The sequence below is a fragment of the Choloepus didactylus genome, chromosome 25, assembly GCF_015220235.1.
Source record: "Choloepus didactylus isolate mChoDid1 chromosome 25, mChoDid1.pri, whole genome shotgun sequence".
Taxonomy (NCBI): domain Eukaryota; kingdom Metazoa; phylum Chordata; class Mammalia; order Pilosa; family Megalonychidae; genus Choloepus; species Choloepus didactylus.
In genome coordinates, this window is record NC_051331.1 from 2,479,476 (window position 1) to 2,499,129 (window position 19,654).

Genomic DNA, 19,654 nt, shown 5'->3' on the forward strand with positions numbered 1-19,654 from the left:
CGAGGGAAAGGGGAGACAGGAGTGGGGAGAGGAGGAGGCACCCACGAGGCCGCGATTCAACCATCCTAGACAAATAAAATCACCCACCTCAGACCCAGGGTTGGGGTACAGTGGGAGGAGAGCGGGAGCCTTGGATTTGCCGAGGGTTGCGTTTCTGCAACGTGGTCTCACCTGACCGGTGGTAGCGGCCCCACTGCTCCGGGGTGATGAGCCCCAGCCTGTGGGCTTTCCAGGCCCCGGCGCGCAGGGCAGAGGTCAGGCTGGCCTCCTCGGGCCCCCGGGGCTCCCCAATGCCCAGGCCCTGCAGCACATAGGCAGGGGGCACAGCATTCTCGTCCTTCCGGAAGCTTCTGGCCACCAGCTCCAGGTCGCGTGGCCTGGCTGTCAGCTGGGCCCTCAGCGCCTCCCACTCCTTCTCCCCGATCAGCTGGGGGACCGGGCAGGGTCCATACTGGTTGCCCAGGAGGGCCTGGCAGGGAGAGAGGGGCGGAGAGAGGGGACAGGCTCAAATCCCGGCCGTGGGACCCTCGGGGAGGCGGGCGGGGGCTCCTCAACTTGGGCCTGGCGAGAGGGCCACCGCTGGGCTCGCAGCAGGGGGACCTTCACCTGGGTACAGGTAAGTCCTGATTCCGATAGAACGCAGAGCATCGTGGAATATCTGGGGCTGGGAAACTGCCCCTGAAAGGCCCAGTGTTGGCCCCAAAGATATCCTGATTCTAATTCCTGGAACCCGGGAACGTCCCCTGATACAGGGGAAAAGGTCGTCACCAATGGGATGGAGCAAAGGATTGGGAGATGGGGGATCCCCTTGGCTTACATGGAGTTCCCTAAATGCAACCCCAGGTCTCCTTATAAGCGGGAGGCAGACGGAGACTTGACAGCTAGGAAAGGAGACACGGCCGTGCTGAGATGGAGGCAGAGCTCGAGGGATGCAGCCGCAAGCCAAGGAAAGCCGGAGACACCAGGAGCCGGAAGACCCAGGAACAACCTTCCGTAGAGCTCCTGGAGGGAACGCCGTCTTGCTGATACCTCAATTTCGGATTAGAATGAGGCGAGCAAGGTGAGGTTGTGCAAATGCAGGGCGGCTTCTGTCTCTATTTCAAACTTGGATATTTAGTGCAGCATGGATTTTTCAGGTCCATTTCAATTGTTTTAAAACATTGCATTAAAATATTTATCCTTGGGACACACGTTGCAAGTTATTCTTTTTCTGTGTCTTTTCCTTTTGTAAACTTTTTGTTTTGTTTTGTTTAAAAATGGCTCTATAAAAGGGCTTTTATAACACACACACAAATATTTATCTTGACACCTGATTTCTTGGGCACTTCTCTAAAATTTGCACCACGGGCAGACGCCTCGCTCATCTGACTCTAATCCCGGCCCCCCCAGGGAACGGCTTGCAGGGCCCCGAGCCCCCTCTCCCCTCATGAGACGTGCAGACCAAGGGCTGAGGATGGGAAACAACAGCTGTCACAGGATGAGCGGGAGAGGACGATCGGGGGACAGGGCTGGTGTTGGGGACCCTGCCCTGAGGAAGGGAGATTTGAGCGGCAGAGTAAGACAGGAAGGAGGTTCCGGATGGAGGGAGAAAAGCACATGCAAGGGTCCTGGGGCAGGAGGGAGCAAGGCCAGAGTGGGAAAGCTGGCGGGGGACCAGGGAAGGAGAAAATCCACCTGCATGGGGCAGGGTTTTGTAAGCAGTTGTGTTAGCTCCCTGTGGCCACTGTGACAGATTTCTACAGATTGGGAGGCTTATGATGACAAGAGTTTACTCTCTCACTGGGTAGGGAGGTGGTGACTGTGAAATCAACTTGCTGGCCGTGCCATGCTCCTTTCAAAAGCTCCAAAAAAAGGACCTTCCCAGCCTCTCCCGGCTCGTGGTGGCCCCGGCATTCCTTGGCTTGTGGCCGCATCCTTTGAGGGTCTGCCTCTGTCTTAGCACGGCCTCTCCCCCGGTGGTTCCGTCCCTTCCAGTCTCCTTCTAAGGACACCACCCCAGCTTAATAATTCCATCCACAATGACCCTATTTCTGAATAAGGTCCTTTCTAGGTTCCGGATGGGTTTGTTCCGGAATATTCCGAGGGCAGCACCCGGGACGCCTGGAGGATGGGGATGTGAAGCTGTTGTCCTGCAGTAACAGCCTGCTGGCTAATGGCTCCTTCTCCGGGAGCCCAGGAGCTGTCGGGAAAGGTGCACAGCACCAAACGCATGGCAATCCTTCGGGGAAAGAGCCGTTTGGTGAAAACACGCTCATCCGTGGGGTCGGAGTAAGGGAAACGGAAAGAGCTCGCAAGAGGGGGGTCAGGGAACCACCAGGAGCAGCTCTTAGGGCTCTGGAGATGCTGGAGCCACCGGGGGCCCAGGGGACCCCGTCTGCAAAAGGTTCCCCAAGGGGACCCATCCCCGCCAGCAGAGGCCTAATGACTTATTTACCTGGGAGACGCTCTCCGAGGGCACCCAGCCTGATTTGGGTTCTCGTGGAGGGTCCCCCAAACAGAGACCCTGGAGGAGAAGGATGCCATGCATCTCGGGCCTCGGGGGAAGGGGTCTGGGTGTGGGGGCAAAGCGGGAGGCTGGCGGTCAGCCTGTTGATGACGGTCACCCGGGGAGGGTCCCCGGAGCCCCGTCTCCAGCCCGGTGGAGCCCGGGGTAGCTGGAGATTACTCCCCAGCTCCCCAAGCAACCTGGAAACCACGACGCCCTTTTCGCTGCCTGCCCTTGGGTTGCAAAATCAAAACCTCCTGGAGTTTTTCTTCTCCATTGTATCTGTTCTACTCTCTTTTTTTCTTAATAAAAAAATTCCCTTTTTCTTAGAAACTCAACAACATGATCATCAGGCTCATTTGGGAAATTAAATGAGAAGACTGAAAAAAAATTGTGGGCAAGAGAGCTGGTATGGAATGTGGGGCTGTCAGATGTTAGAATATATTTTAAAGCAGCAAGAATTAAAAGAGAGCGGTGCTGGAATATTACCCGGTTGTTAAAATAAAAGAATGGAGTTTAGTACATGCTCCAAAAATGGATGAACCTTGAAGACGTCACGCTGAGTGAAAGAAGACAGACACAAAAGGACACGTACTGTCTGATTCCACTGACATGAAAAATCTGGAATAAGCAAATCCATAGAGACTGAAAGTGGATTCAAGGTGACCAGGGGCTGGGAGACGGGAAGGGGGAATTACTGCTTAATGGGTGCAGTTTCTGGTTGGGGTGATGAGAAAGTTCTGAAAACAGTCATGATAGTTAAACAGTATATGTGCATATAATCAATGCCACTGAATTGTACACTTAAAAATGGTTAAAACAGTAAATTTTAAGTTTTTACTACAGTATAAAAGAAGGGAAAATAAACTGCGTGATGTCAATACAGAGGGAAATATAGAGAAGAATTAAAACGCAGCTCTGACTGTACACACAGCTTAATGCATAAGAAAGCAAGCTCTTGCCCTCCCCCACCCCTGGCTGGGGCTCAGTTTCTCCCAGGGAGCCCCAATCTCTAAGGTTTGTGAGATAGAACTTTCTGTAATGCTGGAAAGTTTCTGATGTGTGCTTTCCAGTACAGCTGCTGCCAACCCCACGTAGCTATTTAAGCTTAAATTAATTAAAATCAAATATAATTTTAAAAATTCAGTTCCTGGGTCAGATTAGCTCAGCCGACTTTTTCTGTAAAGTTCTAGAAAGTCAGAATTTTCGGTTTTGCATGGCAGACTGTCACTGTTGCAACTACAGAGCTCTGCACAGAAGTAGCTATCATAGACCCTACGAGTGCAGGTGGCTGGGTGCCGATAAAGCTTTATTTACAAACTTAGGTGGTGGGCCATATTTGGCCCCCAGGCCATAGTTTGCTGACCCTTACTTTAGGATTTGTGAACCAAAAGGTCACAGCTTTCGGATGTCTCTGGAACTTGGGGGTGTCATGAAGTAAGAATCTTGAACGTCACTCCCTGAAAATAGCCCAAAGCAGTTCACTGCGGGATGTGGGTGGTTCTGAATGCAGAGAGGGTGAATTTGGAGGGGGTTAGAGAGACCCTGGAACATGGAAAACTCAGTCTTGCTGGGATTGGAGGACATTTGTCCCTGGGGAAAGCTCTTGGCATAAGTGGGGATGCAGAGGGAAAACCTTCCCCCAGCCTCGTGGGTGCCCATTTTCTCCATGGCTTTCCAGGACCCCAAAGTTCTACAGACATAAAGCAAAGGAGAATGGAGCTGGGAAGCTGGAGGGAAGTTTCAGATCAAACCCTAAGATCCGTTCTGCCTTCACCATTCTGTCCACCTCATGGGTGCTTTAATCGACTGTTAATGACTGGACCCCAGCCAGCTCCTCAGGGGAAGAGTGTGGGGATCGACTGGCAATGTCTGCCATGGATAGGCACTAGAAGCAGGGGACGGGTTAGCAAAATTGCTGGCCACCTCCCTCCACCGATCGGCTGGGCTGGGGAGCAGGGGCCACGTTCTGGTGATGGGGATGAGATGTCGGAGCTAACCCATCCCTCCTGAGGGACTCACCATGAAAGACGGCCCGATGGATGTTTTCCGGCACCGGTCGATCTCCTCCAAGCAGATTTCTGTGGTGAGGTGGTCTGTGGCCTCGGAGCTCCGTACACCCCACCTGAGGTCAACAACCTGGGGATTTCAAGCCGAGGGTGCATCAGGGAAGGCAAACGACCCGCGGGGTTTTTTCAATTCTCTTGGACGGGGGCATAAAGTTTGTTCAGCCTCTTCTGAAAGCGGGGAGGAGGTAGCTGGATGCAAAAGAGCTTCAAAAGTACAGCAGCTGTGGCCAGTCTCCAAAAAGTGGAGGCAACCCGAGGGCCCGTCAACAGACAAATGGATCAACAGAAAGTGGAATGTTACGCAACCCCGAAGAGGGAGGAAGCTCTGATCCATGCTACATCGTAGAGGAATCTCAAAAACATTATGCTGAGTGAAAGAAGCCAGCCATATATTTTATGAGTGCACTTATAAAAAATACCTGAAATAAGCTAATCCATGGAATCAAAAGCAGATCAGGGGTAGCCAGGAGCTGGCGGGAGAGGGACTGGAGGGTTATTCCTGAATGGGTGCAGGGTTTAGGTTTGGGGGTGACAAAAAACTTTTGCTGATGGGTGGTGGTGATGGTTGCACATCATGGTGAATTTAAATAATGCCACTGAATTGTGCACTTAAAAATGGTTAAACTGGGAAACTATGTCATAGATACGTTATGACAATATAGTTAAAAAATAAAGAGATCTTGAACGAAACCAGAGATCCAGATTCTTCGAGAGGAAAAGGGCAGACAGACCCAGGCTGGGGGGCAATCTGCCGAAAAACGGGCTGGGACCCCTCGAGACCAACTGCCAAGGCTGTGAACCCGACCGAGCACCCATCAGAGCCCGGAGGAGGCTGGGGTGACAGGACAGCGAAATGTCACGGGGTGCCCCAAAGGAACGTGGACGGGAAAACTGGGAAAATCCAGGTAAAGTCTGGAGTCAGTGAAAGGAGTGCACGGGGTGGCTCAGTTTGGGCGAATGTACTGTCCCCCCATAAAATGTAGTTACAAGGGGAGGAAATCAGCTGCTGGGTTTGGGGAGGGGGCTCTCAGTACTGTCTGGGGCCCCTTTCTGTACATCTAAAATCATCCTACCCACTCCCTCAAAAAAAAAAAAAGTTGACCGAAAACCAAGATTTTAAAAATTTTAAAACAAGAACTTGAACGTTTTCAAACGGTGCCTTTTCAAACGAGGAAATGTCCACGCTGGCTGGCAGCGGTCTCTGCAGAGGAGGGGGTTTGGTTTAGCCCCAAATGGGCTTCGCGGGGTTTCCTTGCCAACCCACGTTTGCCCGCTGATCGAGGGCACGGCCGGGAAGCCGGGCTCGATTCCAGGGAGCCAAGCTGACCCCGTGGGCGGTTGGGACGAGGAAGGGACAAACAGACTAAGGACAGCCTCCCTCCTTCCTAAATTCTTTAGCCCAGAGAGAAAAGACACACACATTCCTAAGAAAGGGAAACAAGGGACAAAAGGACCATATTCCTGGAAGTCACATGGTGAGAGGAAGCAAAGCTAGATGTGGCAGAGAAGGAGAAAGGGTGTTGGAGTTGAACAGTGAGCTTGGGTGCCTCATCGAAGCGTGAGCCTGTGTTTTTTCCTTTTTAGCACCTGGAAATCGAGCTATGTCTAATGACCGATGGCAGGGCAGAGTGGAATTTTCCAGCCCGGCCTTGTTCTGAGTAATGTATAAATAATGGTGCATCTCACGATCGGCTGGGACCCCATCGAAGTCAGGGATGGCAAGGAGGCAACCTCCATTTAAACCGAGGCTCTGAAGATGGTTTATCAATTTCCACATCGAAACGTGGATGTATATTTGGGGCTCACAGTGACAGCTTGCAGGTGCACAGTTAGCACTCCAGAAAAGGGCAGATCCCATCTCTACCCACACCCCGGTACCCCACCGCCCTCTTGCACTCCCCCGAGGCAGCTCCCCAAATGTGGAGGGCCAGGAGCATCCGAGAGCAGGACAGAAGGAAACAGAAAGGCAGGTGAGTGGCCCTCCTACGGCCACACTGCCAGGGAGGCAGAGGTGACCCGGGTCCAAACCCTCCACTCCTCGCAAGCTCCCCACACCGCCCGCCCGGCTGGACCTGAACCCATAACCCCTGTGTTGGCCTTTTTGCAGCCCCAAAGGCCATTCATCTCCGTGGCTGCATCTCCGGAACCCGCTATGGAATCCACAAGGCCCAATGTGAAAAGGGAACGGGATGGGATCTTATCCAGCGCCAAAGAGGAATAAATTCTGATCCACACTGCGGCCTCTTGAAGACGTCACACTCCGCGAAAGAAGCCAGACACACAAACCAGCACTGCCTGATTCCACTTGTGTGAAATATCCGGAATAAGCAAATCCGTAGACAGAAAGGAGACTGGTGGTTGTCAGGCGCTGGGGGAGGGGGCGGTGGGGAGGGCAGCTAATGGGCACAGGGTCTCCTTTTGGGGCGATCAGAACATTCCGGAACCAGCAAGAGGTGGTAGTCACCCAACATGGCGAATGTGCTAAAAACTGTTGATGTGGACACTTTAAACTGGTTAACTTTGTATTATGTGGATTTTGCCTTAATAAATTATCTTTTTTTAGATAGTTTAGTGGAGCCCATCTGAGCACAGGCCCTGGTGCCACTCCCTGGAGCCCACCGTGCTCCCCACAATCCCGTTCCTAATTAGAGCAGGGGAAACTGAGGCAGTGGGAGGCAGGGCAGACAATTACCTCAAACATCAGGCCATGCTTCTGGCAGAAGACCTGGACCTCGGGGTACGCAGTGCTCTGCAGAGCTTCTCTCTCCGTGTCCATATCTGCAAGGGACAGTCACGGCACGGGGCCTTAGAAGGACCCAGAAGCCCCTCACACACCCTGCGACTCTGCTTGGAGCCTCGCTCGCCTCCTCCAAGGCTGAGCCCTTCACAGAATCCAAAAACACGAAGAACCCAAATTGAGCCCAGGGAGACCCACTGTCCCAGAACAGCTATCACTTTTCCATTTTGGGTGCCAGGAAACTCCTGGCCTCGGACCACCCAGCGTGTGGGTTACCAGCTAAAAGGCCATTTGCAGAGACACAACGAATCACTTTCAGCAGAAGTGTGTCCCATTCCATGCAGTGTTTGGATAAACCCGGTTATGTTCGTGTTTCCGAGAAGAGCCAAGAAATTTGAGGGCATGAGTATATCCCATTCTGTGCAGTATTTGGGATATACTTATGCTAACTATAGCTCTATATTAGATTTTTATTGCGAATGCAAATTTAACTAGGTGCCCTGGTTTTTTGTCTTGTGTTCAGGTGGCAGGATGTATGACCTGGAGGTCCGTTTGGGCTCTGTCTTCTACCCCCTTCCCTTCTCCAAGCCTCGATTTCCCCACATGGTATGACAGTCTGCCTTAGAAACTTTGCAGGCTGTTTAAATGTGCCAGCAAATATCTATTGGGCAGCCACTCTGCCAAGACACTGGCTGGGCATCGGAGCAGGACACGACAGCCGACAAGAAGCAGCTAGAAAACACGGCATCCTGGCTTGCGAGAGCCAGTTGCTAAATTCTCAGGAATTTTCGTGAGTTGGTTCTTAAGACGGCCGTGATTTTAAAAATCGGATGATCTGAACGTACAATGAGACCCAACATATTAAAATATAGTGGTGGCAAATACTCGACTCACGCCCCCGTTATTTTACTTCGTCTGCCCTTGGCGTGATTCACGATGATTGCTCGTGCCTGGTGGAAATATTAGGCCGCGGCGTATCCCTGCTCTGCTCGCACTCAGTGGTGCCACGTCACCAACTCGGAAGGGACCGTGGTGGGACGATGGACGCCGCGGAAATTAGCAGATATTGTGAATCTGGGTGGGTTTGGCTGTGCGTTGGGGGAGAGCCGGTTGTCGAACGCTTGCCTCCACGGAGCTTTCAGACCCGTCGGGCAAGGCTGGCATTAAGCAGACGAACGGACACATATATGAAATAATTATGGCTTCTGGAAAGTGCCGTCAAAGCAACACGAGGGATGGATAATGGGCACGGCCGTGCTGTAAATGGGGGCCTAGAAAGAGGCTCCCTGAGGAGAGAGATTTAAGCCAAGACCCAAAGGATGCTGAGAAGGAGAAGAGTGTCCTGACGTGGCAGACCCCAGCCCTGGGTATGGGATAAAGTTGGGGAGGCGAGCGGGGATCTTGTCAGGCAGGCCCTTGCAGCTGGGAGAGGACCCTGGCATGTTTTAAGCCACTCAGATCAAAACTCCATCAAGTTCATTGAAAAGGAGATGGAGGTTCTGGGAGGTTCCGGAAGGTTCCGGAAGGTTCTGGAATGTTCCCTCTTGTCAGGTCCCACATGGGTCACTGGCAGAGCTGTATTCACAGCGGGTCTCTTAGGGGCCCCCAAGAACAGTGCTCCTTGCCCTGGCACCCCCAGAGTGACCGCTGGCCCCCCAGCCCCCCAGCCCTGCCCCGTGCCTTACCCGAGACCGTGGAGCTGATGAAGATGGCCACGCCACTGGGCGGAGGGGCTGGGAGGGGACCTGCCTGACCCTCGAGAAGTCTCCGGCGAGTGCCCGGGCTGAAGGGCCCGTTCATGCTGCCACCACGGAAAGGGCCGGGGCCTCAGGGACTCACGCCAGGGGCTGGGCCTTCCCGGGGGGCCCGTGGACCAGGGCCATCTGGACAGGCTCCCGTCTCACTCTCCGAGGACCCCTGTGCCACCTGCAGCCCCCATCATCTCTGGGGGCCCCAGGGAGCTGGACCGGCTGCCCCCCACTGCGTGCTCCAAGCAGGGGGCATGGGGCAAGGGTCTCCAACCCAAGTTCCCCTGGATGAGGCTCCTTCAGGCCAGAGAGCCCTCTTCCCTCCGCCAAGCCACTCCTCGCCAGGAGAGCTCAGCAGTCACCACAGCAACTGTGGTTTCCTGGCACTGGGCGCCGGGGCCCGGGGACTGGCAGTCTCTCCCCACCTGGGTCCCCGGGGGGCTGCAGGTAAGCTGAGCCTGGGACAGGTGTGCAGAGGACAGGCTGCAGGAGCCTGGGAGCCGGGCCAGCCCCAGGTGGGGGCCAGGAGAGAGGAACGGGCACCTGGCAACAGCCCCCCTCATCCTGCACTCACCGCCACCCCAGCACCCCCCCCCCCAAAAAAACCTGTCAAGTCTTCCCACTGTCAGGCGCCATATGTACTATTTAAACCCGCAGTTCTCACTTGAGGGCATCTCTGTCCCCCGAGGGACACTCGGCGATGTCTGGAGACGTTTCTGGTTGTCATGGCTGGGGGGGAAGGTGCTGCTGGCATCTGGTGGGGGGAAGCCAGCGACGCTGCTCAGCTCCTACAACACCTAGGACAGCGCCCACCCCAGGGAGTGATGCCAACCGAAGTGTCAGCTGTGCCGAGGGAGGGACCCCTTGATTTAAAGGAGCCCCAGCTGAATGTCCTTACCCAGAGCGGCTCTCCTTGTGAAGAAGAGAGTTTAGCAAGACTCCAAGGGGCAGAGAAGATCTGCCTGTCCCCAACTGGGTCTGGCTCTTAGAAATAGTCAAAAGTATGGGCTGTATCAACAAGGGAGAAACTTCCTCATGATTCAAAGCTATTTAAAAAGTCCTTGTGGGGGTCCTGAAAAGGTTAAACATGGAATTCCCATGCAACCCAGAAACTCCATGTGCTGGTGTGTATATGTTACGTCCCCCACAAAAAAGCCATGTTTTTTTGATGCAATCTTGTGGGGGCAGACATATTAGTGTTGATTAGATTGGAACCTATCAATTGTTTCTATGGAGATGTGACTCAATCAACTGTGGGCAAGAGCTTTGATTGGATAATTTCCACGGAGGTGTTACCCCACCCATTCAGGGTGGGTCTGAATTAAATCACTGGAGCCATATAAAAGAGCTGACAAACAGAAGGAACTCAGAGCTGCAGCTTAGAGAGACAATTTGAAGACAGCTTTTGAAAGGTGATGCTGACATTTTGGAGAATGCCATTTTGAAATGCAATCTGGGAGCAAGCAGATGCCAGCCACGTGCCTTCCCAGCTAACAGAGGTTTTCTGGACACCAGTGGCTTTTCTTCAGGGAAGGTATACTCATGTTGAAGCCGTAATTTGGACATTTTCATGACCTTAAGACTTTGTAACCAAATAACCCCCCTTTATAAAAGCCAATCCATTTCTGGTGCTTTGCAAAATGGCAGCATTAGCAAACCAGAACACAAAGCTACTGGATCTAAGTCCCAAAGAATTGGAAACAGGGATTCAGAAAGAAATCAACACACTAATGTTCAATGCAGTGTGGTTCACAACAGCCTAAAGGTGGAAGCCACCCAACGTCCATCCGCAGAAGATGGAGACGCCAAACTGGCCAATCCACCCAGCGGAATATGAGTCGGCCGTAAAATGGGATGAAGTTCTGATTCATGAAACAACATGGCAGAAACGTGAAGATGTCATGTCGAGTGCAAAGAGCCAGACACAAAAGGATAAATAAATAATGTCATTTACGTATTTATCTAGAATGAGCAAATTCATAGAGACAGGAAGTCAACAAGAGGCTAGCTGGGGCTGGAGGGGTTGGGGGGTTGGAGGGTTACTGCTTAATGGGTATGGGGTTTCTGTTTGAGATGATGGAAATGTTTTGGGAATGGTTGGTGGTGATGGTGACACAACAATGCAAATGTGATGCTGCTGAAATGGTTAAAATGGGGAACTTCATTTGCATGTGTTACCACAATAATGAAAAACTCTCTTTGTGACCCAAGAGCCGCCCATCCTGCTCCCAACAGTGTCAGCCATCCTGAGAGACAAACAAGAGAGCAGGCACACGTACCTCGGTAGCCGTGGGTTGCATCCTGAACCTGCCGTTGGGTTTCTGGGTGACTGACACACACGACCTCCCTCTCGGGGCAGCAGCCACGTCACCTGTGAAATGGGCTGGGGTTAGGGTGTGGCAAGTGAGGTATGCACCGGGAGCAACTTAACATCCAAGGGTTTTTTTTAAAAATAGAAATTAATACCAAAAAGTCTACAATGAACAAAATAGGAACAAGGATGTTGGGAGGTTGGGAGGGAGGTACAGTGCTCAGCTAGTCCCACTTGGTAAATGGCGCACGGCTTTTGGATACTGTGCTGGTTTGAATGTATTGTGTCCCCCAGATGCCATCATCTTTGTGGTCTTGTGGAACAGACGTTTTGGTGCTGGTTAGATTTGCTTGGAATGTGCCCCACCCAGCTGTGGGAGGTGACTCTGGTAGGATACTCCCATGGAGGTGTGGCCCCACCCATTCGGGGTGGGCCTTGATCAGTGGAGCCATATAAATGAGCTGGCTCAAGAAGAGGAAACGGAGTGCAGCTGTGAGTGATGTTTTGGAAGAGGAGCAAGCTTGCTAGAGAGGAGTGTCCTGGGAGAAAGCCATTTTGAAACCAGAACTTTGGAGCAGACGCCAGCCACGTGCCTTCCCAGCTAACAGAGGTTTTCCAGACGCCATTGGCCATCCTCCGGTGAAGGTACCCGATTACTGATGTGTTATCTTGGACACTTTATGGTCTTAAGACTGTAACTGTGTAGCCAAATAAACCCCCTTTTTATAAAAGCCAATCCATCTCTGGTGCTTTGCATTCCACAGCATTAGCAAACTAGAACAGATACCTTTGTGTCTCTGCCTCAACTTACCTTCCTGTCTTCTCTGCCCAGGAAATGTTATGCCATTCTATTCAGGGGTCCCCAAGACCACTGACAGGTTCGAAGACTCGTTGACGGTTCACAGAGCTCAGCTGAGCTGTTATACTCATGGTTAGGGTTTATTACAGTGAAAGACACGGGTTAAAATCAGCCCAGGGAGGAGGCACCTGGGGGCAGGGTTCTAGATACCGGGCGTGAGCTCCCGGCTGTCCTCTCCCAGGGGACTCATGGACGGTATTTAATTCTTCCAGCAACAACGTGTGACGATACACACAGAGTATTGCCAACCAGGGATGCTCCACTGAGCCTTGGTGTCCAGGGTTTTTCCTGGGGGTCAGTCACCTGGGCATGGAGCCCCCACGGGACTGACCTTAGCTACTCAATCACCAGCTCCTCCAGAGGTCAAGCAGATACACCGGAGCTCAGGGCCTCCGGCATGCAAAAATGGCCTTCTCTGTGTGTCATGGCATCAGCACAGACCATCTGGTATAGCTCAAAGTCCCTCTTCTCAGGCAGGACATTCCAAGACTTCAAAGTTACCTGCCAGGAGGAGGTCAAGGACCAAACAACCCAGACCTGCTGAGTTAACCCTTTACCACGCAGACCCAATAAATACTGTGATGTCGGGTTGACTGTCACCATTTTACCGATGAGGAAACTAAAGCTCAGAGTGGGAATTTTGTCACTTTCCTGGAGAGCCAGTCCGGCCACTGTTTCCAGGGACCCCCAAAGCCCTCCTGGCCATCCGGCCACCTTCCCACAACACACCGGATCCTTCTGTCTTACTGCCCTGTGGGGTCCCTCCTAGTCCCCAAGTCCCGAGTCCAGCGATTGTCCCCTCTTTAGCACCTCCCTTCAGGCTCCTGACCTTGAGTTTGTCCCCCACGCCCACCCCACAAATTCTGCTCTTCTCTGTCTCTGTATCCCCAGCAGGCATTGCTGCCTTCCCTACGGCCTCCTGACATTGTAGGGAGAATGGGAAACCTTCAAACTTAACCGTCACCCCCAGGTTTCTTTCCTGTGCTTTTCTCCCAGGGTTTCCCACCCTCAGCTTCACTGACATTTGCAGTCTGTGATGCATCGACTTGGCTAGATTACAGTGTCTGCTTGTTTGGCCAAACCCTGGCCTGGATATTTCTTGCTGCAGTGGAGGGATTTCTGTCAATGGAAGCAGCATCTATAATCAGTTGACTTTAAGGAAAGGAAGTGACCCTTGATAATGTGGATAGAGGGCAAAGAACTGAGGGCTTGAGAAAGAAGTTCTACCACAAGGCATATCACCTTCTGTCTGGGTTTCCAGCCTGCTGGTCGACCCTACAGATTTCAGACTTGTCAGCTCCTACAATCTCGTGACCTAGCTCCCTAAAATAAATCTCTTTATATGGATATAGATAGATAAATAGATATAGATACAGATGATATAGATATCCTGTTGGTTCTGAACCAACACAAATGAGCCCCTGATCTCACACCCCCAGCTCATGCCAACCCCAGGGCCCGTGCACGTGCTCCGCTGAACCCACCACCCGCTGCCCTTTCTCATCAGTCACATCTCAGCTTAAATCCACCTCCCAAAGGCCTCCCCTCAGCATCCCATGGCTCCGTGACCCCCCAGCTCACTCTTGATGCTGTCGCCCTCTTTTAATTGTCTGCACGATACTCACCACCGGCTGAGGTGTTTCTCCTTTATCTGTTTGCCGGGTGTCTGTCTTGTGAGAACGTGGGTTCCATGAGTGCGAGGACCTCGTCTGCCAAGATCTCTGCGTCTGGCACGTAGTAGATTTTCCATAAATCACTGTTAAATGAAGGGTTCATTCACAGCTCTCCATCTTTCTTGACTCCTGTCACCACGGACAAATGAGTGAGATGGGTTCTCTGAAAAGTGCGGAGGCCCCTTGCAGTGGCAACCTCCTCTTTCCCCTTGGGGTCCCAGCCTCCCCCTCCTTCTCTCTCTCTCCCTGGTGGTGGAAGGGCCAATTTATAATTCTCTGGGGAAAGTGGGTTGGAGAAAAAAAAGTTTTGTGAGTCCGGCACTGCCCGGAAGTCAAGCCCCTGGTACTCACAGTAACTTTTGTCTTATGTTCTCTGCAGGTTTCTCTCTCTCAGTCCAATTCTCCCAGCAACTGGGATAATGAGAGAAGTTGTTGGCTCCTGGGCGCCGGCTTAGCCGGGCTCCCAGCCAGACTCGGCAGTTAACTATTGTGAGCCTTGGTCACTTGCTCGTCGGCGCGGATGTCATGGGGTGAGGGTTCAGAAGACGCCAACTGGCTGGCACACGCCTTCACCAATCCACCCACCACCCCCGAGAGACGGGATGTCAGGATCCCTGCCCACGGATGGAGAACGTGAAATCCAGAGGGACAGAGCTGCTCGCACCGGACACTTGACCTCTCTTTCCCAGCGACCTCCTGGGTCGGTGAGAGAACAGAACGTGTTTGTACATACGATCGGCCCAACATCATGCCTGGCCGTGGAAAGGGGTAAAGCCGGGCCATTAATAATTACTGTTACGACACAGTCAGGAGCCAAACCCAGCTCAGCCACCTCCCACGTCCACGTGCCAGCAAGTGCCAATTAAATTTCAACCTTCCCAGCCTCGGCACTCCTGATATTCTGTGCCAGATCTTTCTCTGCAGTAGGACGTTGAGCTGCACCCCTGATCTCTGCCCACTTTGATGCCAGAAGCAGCCCCCTCCCCCGACTCCTCCAAATCGTGAAACCAAAAATATCTCCAGACCCTGCCCAGTGTTCCCCGGGGGTGCAGAATTGCCTGCATGTGACAACCCTGCCCTAGATCTAGTAATAGTAATATTTCTATATTTTTATTTTTGCTTTTTTTATTGTGGTTATATCATATAATATAATATTTGCCATTTTAACCATTTTTATTTGCATAAATCCAGTGGCATTAATTGCATCCACAATGTTGTGCAATCACCACCAGCCACTGCCAAAACTATTTTTTATCACCCCAAACAGAAACTCTGCACCCACTAAGCAACGACTCCCCGTTCTCCCTCCCCCGAGCCCCCTGGAACCTCCAATCTACTTTTGGTCTCTGCTGTAATTTACTTATTGTAGATATTTCATATACATGGGATAACCAGGCAGTAGGTGGCCTTTCGTGTTCAACTTCTTTCACTCGACGGGATGTTTTCGAGGCTCATCCGTGTTGTCGCATGTATCAGGGTCCCATTCTTTTTTATGGCTGAGTAATATTCCACCGTGTGTGTAGACCACGTTTTGTTTCTCCATCGGTTAACGGACACTTGGCTTTCTTCCACCATTTGTCTCTTGTGAATAAGGCTGTGATGGACATGCAAGTATCTGCCCGAGTCCCTGATTTCAATTCTTCTGGGTAGATTTACCTGGGAGTGGAATTCCCTGGTCAGATGGCAACACTATGTTTAACTTTTGGGGGACCCATCAGCCTGTTTTCACAGCGACTGCATCATTTTAATAATGTTACCATATTTTGCGAGACTCTTAAGTTACAAGTGCTTATGTACCTTCTGCCTCCAATTCTCCCATAACCCAGGGAGTTCAGCTTACTACCCCGGCTTACCCTTGACGAAAGTAAAACCCAGAGAATTTAAACAACTTGCCCAAGGTCATATGCAACGTGGAACCCTATCTGGGGCTCTATCTTATGCGTGATTCCAAAACCCAAAAGTGTTCGTTAAATTGGAAGCTGATATTAAAGAATTATTGGCCAAGGTTTTTTTTTTTTTAATGTGATCATGCTGCTATAGTTTTGTATTTTTAAAAGAGCCTTTATCATTTAGAGACCCGAATAAAATGTTTATGGGATGACATGGCAATGGGGTTGGATTCAAAATAATCATGTAAGATGATGGGGAAGCAGTTTTCATGTAGTCCAGAAGCTTTGTTTTTTGTGTGAGCTTCGGTCTCTCTCTGTCTCCAAGAAAGCACCTTTCTTTGAAAGAAAGGATTCAAATAAAGCTATTTGGAGAATGCACCCTAAATTGAAAACTCCACTCCTTGTCGTGACACTCAGCAGCCTCTCTGGCTGCAAGAGCAATGTGTTGCCTGTGGACGTTTAACTCCCTGAAGGCAGAAATTTTGTCTTGCATAGCTTTGTATCTTTTACTGCACAGACATCGTCCCTTGAATGCAGTTAAGCACTCAGATGTTGGTTGATATCATTTAATTTTAAAAAGAAGCTTTAGATTTCCCCTTTTTTTTTTTGGTCTCTCAATCCAAGTTTACTGGCAGATGAAAGCATTCACCCTAGTACAGGTGTTTATATCTGCTATCGTTAACAGTGAACTTCATCCTAAGTGTGTACTGGACATGATAATATTAGCTCATTATAGAAGATATCTGATAGATGGCTATTTTGATAGTCGGCTGTGCAAAAATACCTTAATATGCACAAAACCTTTACCCTGGATTCATTTAAAGAAATGCATTATTTGAAACCCTGTTCCTTCTGCATTGATTGAAATGTTTGTATATTAAAATTCCCTTACAGGGTAGCAACAAACAAGATACTGAAACTATATATATACACACAGTTTCATATTGATAGACCTTTATTAAATCTTGTATATATATGTATGCCAGGGTATTAGAATAGCTGGAAGGAGGTAAATGATATGGTGGGACTGTAGCCTATAACATCCTTTGAAATTTGCTCTATAGCTAACTCATTGAATTATGCTTTGAAAGTCTTCACCTTTCTGTATATACCCTATATTTCATAATAAAAGAACTGAAACTATGGAACTGTAACCCATAACAGTTTTGGAAATTACCTATATAACTGCTTGTTGAGTTACACATCGAAAGTTAACACTTTTCTGTATGTATGTTAAATTTTACAATAATGCAAACGGCTGAAGTTGTGGAACTATGACCCATGACATTCTTTGAAATTTGCTAACTACTTGTTAAATAGTATTTTGAAAGTTATCACTGTTATGTATATATGTTGAAGCTCACAATTAAAAAACCCACAATTAAAAAAAAAAAAAGTTCAGCCAGGTGAGCTACCTGGACTCAGCTTTAGCAGGCGAGCAGCGCCCCCTGGAGGCCGGCGCGGGGGTTCCCACCTGGCTGGAAGGAAACCGCCCTCACCTGCCAGGTTCAAGTTTGCTACCAGGGCTGGGGTCAGGGTGGGGTGAGCCAGGTGCCCTTCTAGGGTGTATCATATAGGGGCACCCAGAAAACCCGCCACCAGGATAAAGACTAGTTAGTGTGATACTTTAAATAATCAAAATAAATGCAAAAAAAATCCAAGATGAACAAAATGAAATTTTAAATATGAGTGAAGTGAATGAGGTGAGCTGTGCAAATGCAGGGTAGGAAGCTGTCTTTAATTATACGGTATACATCTTATATATAAAATAAAATAACAAGAATTGGTGAGGTGAGGGGAGAAATAAGAAGCTTGTATCTTGCCGGTGGAAATTTAAAACGGTGCAGCCGCCATGGGAAACAGGTTGGAGGTTTCTCAAAAATTAAACGAGAGCTACCCTTTGACCCAGCAATTCCACTCCTGGGTTTGTACCCCAAATAATTGGAAGCAGGGCTCAGGCAGATACTTGTATATGTCTGTTCAAAGCAGCATAATTCGCAATAGACGGAAGGTGGAGGCAACACGCATGTCCATTGACAAATGAGTGGATAAACACAACGTGGCCCAGCCGTGCAATGGAATACTATTCAGCCATGAAAAGGAATGAAGCTCTGATCCACGTTACATGATGGATGAACCACACAAACATTATGCTCAGTTAAGGAAGCAAGACACAAACAGCCATATCTTGTCTGTCTGTTCCATTTATATGAAACCTCCAGAAATGGCAAATCCATGGAAACAGAAAGAGTTTGGTTGTTGCTAGGGGCTGGGGTGAGAAGGGGGTGATTGAAAATAAGTTTGAATGTTAGGGTGAGTTGCACAACATGAGATTGTACTAAGTGCCACTGAATTGTACAGAATTTTGGAAAACTGGTGCCCATCTCTGGGAGCTTGACAGGTTCCAGTGCTTAAAGCCTTTTCTGAGGAGATTGGTGCGAATATTCATGGTTGTGTTGTTTTTGACTTTTAGGAGTGAAATGTGACAACATTTGGAAGATCTGCATAACTCAGTGAACTAAAATTTTCCAAAGGACCAATGCATGATTGAGTAAACGATCCATTCAGAGAGCAAGACAGGCCAATGGATTTTAAGGTAATCGAGCACAAAAAGTTCACAGAGAGGTTTCAGATCCTGCAGTGCAAACAGCCTTCTAGAAGCTACCATTGGTCAAGTGTCATGTGATCTCCAGGGATATCCACAATTTTCCAAAAAGTCAACACAAAGGCTCTCTCCTTTTCTAGCTACATGTCTATATGAGGCCAGATTTTCTTATATATTTCAACCAAAACAACAGACAAGCTGGCATTTTGCTGTCATCTATCAAGCCAGACATTAAAAAGATCTACAGTCTTGTAAAACATTGTAGTCTTCTCACTCCTTTTTCTATGAGAAAATATATCTTTCATTAATAGTTATTGATAATAACAAGTAAATGGATTTATTATTGTTTAAAGAGTTAATAATTTTTTTAAAAGTCTCCCCTTTAATATCAAATATAGTACACATCAATGGATTATACACACGTAAGCAAAAACTAATTGGGAGTTAAGACTTAAATTGTACAGATTTTCCATTTGGGGAATAGAAAAGTTTTGGTAACGGATGGTGGTAATGGTAGCACAATGTGAACATAATTAACAGCCCTGAATTACATATGTGACTGTATTTATATTTATACTTTAGGTTGTGTATATATTACTAGAACACAAATTAAAAAAAAATTCCACGGGGCTGTACAACACAAAAAGTGAACCCTAATGAAAAACCATGGGCTATAATTAATAGTACAGTTTTAAAAATGTGCTTTCATCAATTGTAACAAATGTACCACAAATGCAAGTTTTTAATAATAGGGTGGTGTATTGGAATTCTGTATTGGCTGCATGATTTTTCTGTCAACCTACAACTTCTCTAAGTATATATAAGCTAATTGGGGTCCTGATACCTTTTTTTTTTTAAATAATAAACTTTATTTTTAGGGCAGTGTTAGGTTTGTAGAAAAGTTGCTCCAAAAGCACAGTTCCCATATAACCACACACACACGCACACACGCACACACACCTGTTCCCATATTAACATCTAGCTTTCATGTGATACATTTGTTACAATGGATGAACCACTATTGATACATTGTTACCAACTAAAGTCCACGGTTTCCATGGGGTTCCCTTTTTGTGCACAGTTTGGCGAGATCTCAGGTCTTGACTTGGGGTCCTGGATAATTTTTAGGAGCATAAAGGGATCCCAAGCTCCAGCAGCAGAGACCTGAAGCATTGCTGTCAAATTCCAAGGTGTGGACGCCCCCTGCCCCAGGCCCACCTGGCTCTGATGTCATCAAAGACGCTCCAAAGACCTCCATCTGGAACATTCTCCTCACCA

General features: G+C 49.3%; 1 protein-coding gene across 8 annotated transcripts in view; it reads right to left on the reverse strand.

Annotated features, from left to right (window-relative positions):
* Positions 1-14,109, reverse strand: part of NWD1 (NACHT and WD repeat domain containing 1) — a 63,755-nt gene extending 49,646 nt beyond the window's left edge. For 3 of the 8 annotated variants that reach the window (XM_037818557.1, XM_037818551.1, XM_037818559.1), the window contains exons 1-6: positions 13,835-14,109; positions 11,319-11,410; positions 9,704-9,793; positions 7,247-7,332; positions 4,508-4,624; positions 172-469 (exon numbers count right to left, since the gene is read on the reverse strand). In XM_037818557.1, coding sequence (XP_037674485.1) covers positions 172-469; positions 4,508-4,624; positions 7,247-7,332; positions 9,704-9,713 — 511 coding nt within the window. In that variant the 5' untranslated portion in view covers positions 9,714-9,793; positions 11,319-11,410; positions 13,835-14,109. Of the gene's footprint in view, positions 1-171; positions 470-4,507; positions 4,625-7,246; positions 7,333-8,185; positions 8,381-9,703; positions 9,794-11,318; positions 11,423-13,834 lie in introns of those variants that run through there. The other 5 variants (XM_037818552.1, XM_037818553.1, XM_037818554.1 and 2 more) reach the window with 5 other exon arrangements.
* Between the last annotated feature and the right edge of the window lie 5,545 nt (positions 14,110-19,654).